At 45.8% G+C, this 6,963-nt stretch overlaps 1 protein-coding gene across 2 annotated transcripts in view; it reads left to right on the forward strand.

The window, feature by feature from the left end:
• Window positions 1-6,963, forward strand: part of TRMT2B (tRNA methyltransferase 2 homolog B (S. cerevisiae)) — a 53,804-nt gene that overhangs the window by 4,893 nt on the left and 41,948 nt on the right. For both annotated transcript variants that reach the window (XM_011964793.1, XM_011964794.1), the window contains 2 exons: window positions 5,540-5,810; window positions 6,481-6,535. In XM_011964793.1, the coding sequence (XP_011820183.1) occupies window positions 5,563-5,810; window positions 6,481-6,535 (303 nt within the window). In that variant the 5' untranslated portion in view covers window positions 5,540-5,562. The remainder of the gene's footprint in view (window positions 1-5,539; window positions 5,811-6,480; window positions 6,536-6,963) is intronic.

Here is a 6,963-nt window from a genome sequence, read left to right on the forward strand (position 1 = left end):
CTGAAGTTGCTTATCAGCTTAAGGAGATTTTGGGCTGAGACAATGGGGTTTTCTAAATATACAATCATGTCATCTGCAAAGAGGGACAATTTGACTTCTTCTTTTCCTAACTGAATACCTTGATTTCTTTCTCTTGCCTGATTGCCCTAGCCAGAACTTCCAACACTATGTTGAATAGGAGCGGTGAGAGAGGGCATCCCTGTCTTGGAGCACTGGCTGTCTTAAGCACAGTCCTGAACATGTCATATATATGAATGCTTTTAATTCTCACCAAAACCGTAAAGATAGGTGTTCTTAGTCCTATTTGTATAGACAGTGACACTGAGATTCATAGTGCTTAAGTAGTAATATCTTGCGTAAAACCGCGTAGCCAGTGAGAAGTAGAGCTGGGATTGGAACGTGGCTTCAGCTGAATGCGGTGGCTCATGCCTGTAATGCCAGCACTTTGGGAGGCCGAGGCAGATGGATCACTTGAGGTCAGGAGTTTGAGACCAGGGTGGCCAACATGATGAAACCCCGTCTCTACTAAAAATACAAAAATTAGCTGGGTGCAGTGGGGGGTGCCTATAATCCCAGCTGCTTGGGAGGCTGAGGCAGGAGAATGGCTTGACACAGGAAGTGGAGGTTGCAGTGAGCCAAGAATGTGCCACTGCACTCCAGCCTGGGCGACAAAGTAAGACTCTTCCTTTTTTTTTTTTTTTTTGAAAGAAAGAACATGGCTCCAAAGCCCGTGTTCTTAACTGTACTGTCTTGTTGCCTCTTGATGGGGGGGTGTTGAGTGGAGGGTGCTATCATTAACACCTGAACTCTGGGCCAGCTTAAATATATTCTGTAAAAAGTTTGAAATCCCCCCAAATGTCACATGCTATGACAGTCACTTTCTTTAGTACTTTGTAATCATACAAAATGGTGTATGGGCTAAATATTGCAGCACCTATGTCATCATCCTCTAGGTTACTTACTGATCATGGAATGTTAATTTAGCAATAATTTGTGTGTGTGTGTGTGTGTGTATGCATGTATGTATAAATATAAAATTCTGAATTAGGCTATGACTTAACATTGGGATGAAATCCAAGGTAGAGCTTAAGGGCAAAATACAAATTTCACAGCAGGTTAATAAGATGTCAGGCTAAGTCCATTCAAGTGTCCTAAGTACTTAAAATAGGTGTTTATGGCTGGGCATGGTGGCTCACGCCTATAATTCCAGCACTTTGGGAGGCCGAGACAGGAGGATTGGTTGAGTCCAGGAGTTTGAGACCAGCCTGGAAAACATAACGAGACCCCATCTCATTTTTTTTTAAGATAGAGTCTCGCTCTGTCGCCCAGTTTTGCTCTGTTGCAGTCTTGGCCCATTGCAATCTCTGCCTCCCAGGTTCAAGCAATTCTCTTGCCTCAGCCTCCTGAGTAGCTGGGATTACAGGTGCCTGCTACCACGCCTGGCTAGTTTTAGTATTTTTAGTAGAGATGGGGTTTCGCCATGTTGGCTAGTCTGGTCTCGAACTCCTGACCTCAGGTGATCCGCCTACCTTGGCCTCCCAAAGTGCTGGGATTACAGGTGTGAGCCACCATGCCCGGCCAACCCCATCTCATTTTTAAAACAAAAACCAGGTGCTTTCACAGCAATGCAGATATACCATAGAGTCCTGTGTTGCAAAGGGAAGCCCCCTACTTGTGTTCTCAGTGTCACCCATGTTAACTCTTCCAGCTTTTGTCTCATAGTTACTCCTATTGTTCCTTCTCCCACTCCCCTCTTTCAGTGTTGCCACCTCTACTCAGTTAAATGCTGTCTTTAAACACATCATGACAGTTACTATTAATGCTTACTGAAGAGATTTTGCCAGGTGTTGGACTCTGCTCAGAGTTTCACAAACATACCTATCTGATCTTCTGCTAAGTACTTTTTTTTTTTTCGCGAGACAGGGTCTTGCTTTGTCGCCCAGGCTGGAGCATGCATGATCATGGCTGCCTGGGCACAAGTGGTCCTACCACCTCAGCCTCCCGAGTAGCTGGGACTACAGGCGCATGCCACCATGCCTGGCTAATATTTTAATTTTTGTAGAGATGGGGTCTCCCTGTGTTGTCCAGGCTGGTCTCAAACTCCTGGGCTCAAGTAGTCCTCTTGTCTTGGCCTCCCAAAGTGCTGGGATTATAGGCGTGAGCAACACTGTACCTGGCCTAAGTACTTTTTTTTTTTTTTGAGATGGAGTTTCACTCTTGTTGCCCAGGCTGGAGTGCAGTGGCTTGATCTCGGCTCACCGCAACCTCTGCCTCCCGGGTTCAAGCGATTCTCCTGCCTCAGCCTCCTGAGTAGCTGGGATTACAGGCAGGCGCCACCACATCTGGCTAATTTTGAATTTTTAGTAGAGACAGGGTTTCTCCATGTTGGTCAGGCTGGTCTCGAACTCCTGACCTCAGGTGATCCACCTGCCTTGGCCTCCCAAAGTGCTGGGATTATAGGTGTGAGCCACTATGCCCAGCAGCCTAGGTACTTTTTATTAATTATCTTCTTGTAACTCCTACAACCACTATATAAGGTAGATACCATTGTCTCCATTTTACAAGTGAAAAAAAGGAATGTCAGAGAGAATGATTAACTTGGCAACCGCCACCTAGGTAGTGAGTGGTGGGGCCGGTGGACCACCCAGGACAGGTCTGGCTGTCTGACTCTAGGATCTGCACTCCTAAAATGTCAAAGCCTTCATTTGTGCCCACTGCCTGCCACTTCCCATTACCTTCTTTCCCTTCTTTCTTTTGTCCCAGACATAATGGATGTGATACTGCCTTCCTCAGAGGTATCTGCCTTGGCCTCCAGGCCTCCAGGCTCTCTTGACTCTCATTCTGACACCAGCATCTCTTCTTGCTCTCCCAATATTACCTTTCTCCCAGATATAGTCGTTGGCCTTTTGCTCTTGCCTTTACACAAAGCACTTTAAAAAAAAATTTTTATTTTGGTTTATTTATTTATTTATTTATTTATTTTTTTGAGACTGAGTCTCTCTATATTGCCTAGGCTGGACTGCAGTGGTATGATCTCAGCTCACTGCAACCTCCGCCTCCCGGGTTGAAGCGATTCTTGTGCCTCAGCCTCCCGAGTAGCTGGGACTACAGGTACACGCCACCATGCCCAGCTAAGTTTTGTATTTTTGGTGGAGACGGGGTTTTACCATATTGGCCAGGCTGGCCTCGAACTCCTGACCTCGTGATCCACCTGTCTTGGCCTTCCAAAGTGTTGGGATTACAGGCATGAGCCACTGCACTCAGTCCTAATTTTTGTATTTTTAGTGGAGACGGAGTTTCACCATGTTGGCTAGGCTGGTCTGGAACTCCTGACCTTGTGATCTGCCCGTCCTGGCCTCCCAAAGTGTTGGGATTATAGACATGAGCCACTGTGTTTGGCCTCAAAGCCCTTTTTCATCTTACAGCTTGTATTATAGGCACTCAGTGAAATCTGTAGCCTTGCCATCTCTCTCGATCTCTCTACTTGTCCTACTGCTTCTCTACTTACTTGTTAGACATTTCCATTTGGATATTTCCCTACCATTCTAAACACAATATGTCTCAAACGTGAATTTCCTTTTTTTTTTGGTTTTTGTTTTTGTTTTTGAGATGGAGTCTCGCTGTCACCCAGGCTGGAGTGCAGTGGCACGATCTTGGCTCACTGGAACCTCCGCCTCCTAGGTTCAAGCGACTTTCCTGCCTCAGCCTCCTGAGTAGCTGGGACAATAGGTGCCTGCTTCCATGCCCGGCTAATTATTGTATTTTTAGTAGAGACAGGGTTTCACCATATTGGCCAGGCTGGTCTCGAACTCCTGACTTTGTGATCTGCCCGTCTCGGCCTCCCAAAGTGTTGGGATTACAGGCGTGAGCTACTGCACCCGGCCGAACTTGCTTTTTATTAGCCTCCTTATTTCATCTTTAATTCTCTACACAAGGCCTCCATCATCTCACTATTACCTTCACAATAAAGTCGATGTTTTATTCAGGCATGAACATTCTTTCAAATCTCACTTTGACTTAACTTTTCAGCCTGTTGCCTCTATTCCTTAAAATGAACTACTATTTTAGTCAGACTGGTCTCCCTGCTGTCCTTCAAACATGTAATTCATCTCTCTGCCATCCTTTAAGACTCAGTTTCTGGCTGGACGTGGCAGCTCACACCTGCAATCCCAGCACTTTAGGAGGCCTAGGTGGGAGGATCACTTAAGCCCAGGAGTTTGAGGCCAGTCTGGGCAACATAGCAAGACCTTGTCTCTACTATGTTTGTTTGTTTGCTGTTTGTTACTTATTTGAGGTGGAGTTTCACTCTGACGCCCAGGCTGGAGTGCAGTGGCATGATTTTGGCTCACTGCAACCTCTGCCTCCTGGGTTCAAGTGATTCTCCTGCCTCAGCCTCCTGAGTACCTGGGACTACAGGCGTGGCCACCATTCCCGGCTAATTTTTGTATTTTTAGTAGAGGCGGGGTTTTACCATGTTGGCCAGGCTGGTCTCGAACTCCTGAACTAGTGATCTGCCCGCCCTGGCCTCCCAAAGTGTTGGAATTACAGGAGTGAGCCACTGTGCCCGGCCTTATTTATTTATTTTTTTGAGACAGAGTTTCTGCTTTTGTTGCCCAGGCTGGAGTGCAATGGTGCAATCTTGGCATCCTCTGCCTCCCAGGTTCAGGCAGTTCTTCTGCCTCAGCCTCCCAAGTAGCTAGGATCACAGGCATGCACCACCACACCCAGCTAATTTTGTATTTTTAGTGGAGACAGGGTTTTGCCATGTTAGCCAGGCTCATCTTGAACTTCTGACCTCAGGTGATCCACCTGCCTCGGCCGCCCTAACTGCTGGGATTACAGGCATGAGCCACTGCTCCTGGCTGTCTCTACTATAAATTAAAAGAATGGTGTGGTAGTGCACACCTGTAGTCTCAGCTACTTGCGTGGCTCAGGTGGAAGGATTGCTTGGGCCTAGAAAGTCAAGGCTGCAGCGAGCCATGATCATGCCACTGCACCCCAGCCTGGGCGACAGAATGAGACTGTTTTAACAAAAAAAAGGCTCAGCACCATGCCTCCCTGCTCTGGGAAGCCTTTTCTGAGCACTCATCAGGAACCAAGCATACTGTGTTATTTCCTAATGTCTTTTCCTGTGTCAGCATTTAATCTCCTTAATTAGATTGTAACCTTTGTAACCCCTCTGGTGTCTAGTGTGGCATGATGTCTTGCACATAGTAAGCACTTACTAAATATTAGCTGCTTCATTGGCTGTTGGTTAGGAAGTTGGAATAGGGAAAGAGATTTGTCATAGAAATATATCCAGAGATTTGAACTCTTTCCTGGAGGACAGAGACTATATTTTCCCCATCTCTTTATTTTGGGAACCAAAACATACCTTGCATGCAGTAATTCAGTTCTGCTCAACAGGCTTGCTTTTACTGTCTGCTGTGTGCCAGCATTCTGCTGGGCGCTTGAGATCCATAAGGGTTTATAAATGGATGAATGGGTTTGGTAGTTGTGCTTCCATTTCCCAACCTCTGTATGTGTACCTTTCATGCAGGTGGATTTCAGTGTGTTCTTTGGATGGCAGACCTTAAGAGAAGAGTCCCAATGCACAGCCTCAGATACTTCATCTCCATGGTGGGTCTCTTCTCCAAATCAGGACTGCTTCCCTGGTATGCCAGAAATCCACCAGGATGGTCACAGCTCTTTCTGGGCACAGTATGTAAGGGAGATTTCACCCATGTGATAGCCACGAAGTGTCAGAAAGGACAAAAAAGTCAGAAGAAACCAAGTCATCTTGGACCACTAGATGGTTCCTGGCAGGAAAGGTAAAGGCCAGGCTGATGTCCTCTCTCCTTAGCAAGTCTCAATCTGTGCATCTACTGAAATTCTGTATTCCTAATGTAACTAATGTAGCATTACAAGGATTTGTGGGGCCACCTGAGGTAGGATACCCAGGGCAAATTTGAGGACGTCTGAAGAATATTGGTGGAAATGCTTTGGGGTTGCAGAAACCATTCTCTTTGTCTTTGAGTGTGTTTTTATCAGAAAGAAGATACTAATCTGGGACCTTGTCTTTAATAAGTCCAGGACAGGTTTGCTGAAAACCAGGAACCCAGAATGATATTAGATGGATTAGAGATGAGTAGTCCCATTGCAGCCATATAAGCACAAATATACCTCATTTATGCAACAAATGTATTTTCTAAATCAAATTATATTTTAAAAGCATTAGGAAGATAAGCTATTTAAAGAAACCCAACAGAGAAGCCTTTTGTAATATGATTAATTACCTCCTGATAAATCTGGATTTTTCTTATATTAGGTTTGCTCCATCTGTTCTGCTTTGTTAAGTAGACAACATCAAAATGGGCTGTTCTCCCAGACTCCATCTCCCTAGAGGGCATGAGAGTTAGGTCTTCTGAAAGTACTTATGAATAGTAGGTGCTCAGTACATATTTATATAATTAAAGAATTGCCTGAATTATTTTATTCCAGGCTGGCCGATGTTGTTACACCACTCTGGAGGTTGAGCTATGAAGAACAGCTCAAGGTAGGTGACCAGCCTAAGTCTGGTGCTTCCATTTCCCAACCTCTGTATGTGTAAGAATGGTGCCAGACTCGTAGGAGGCTTGACTGGGCAGTTATTTATTTATTTATTTTTAATTTTAAGTTTTTTTGAGATGGAGCCTCGCGCTGTCACCCAGGCTGGAGTTCAGTGGTGCAATCTCGGCTCACTACAACCTCCACCCCCCCGGGTTCAAGCAATTCTCCTGCCTTGGCCTTCTGAGTAGCTGAGATTACAAGCATGTGCCACTATGCCCAGCTAATTTCTGTATTTTTAGTAGAGATGGAGTTTCACCATGTTGGCCAGGCTGGTCTTGAATTCCTGACCTCAGGTGATCTGCCTGCCTCAGCCTCCCAAAGTGCTGGGATTACAGGCGTGAGCCACCGCGCCGGGCCTTGACTGGGCAGTTCTAT

This window comes from Mandrillus leucophaeus, unplaced genomic scaffold (assembly GCF_000951045.1).
Source record: "Mandrillus leucophaeus isolate KB7577 unplaced genomic scaffold, Mleu.le_1.0 Scaffold706, whole genome shotgun sequence".
Lineage (NCBI taxonomy): Eukaryota > Metazoa > Chordata > Mammalia > Primates > Cercopithecidae > Mandrillus > Mandrillus leucophaeus.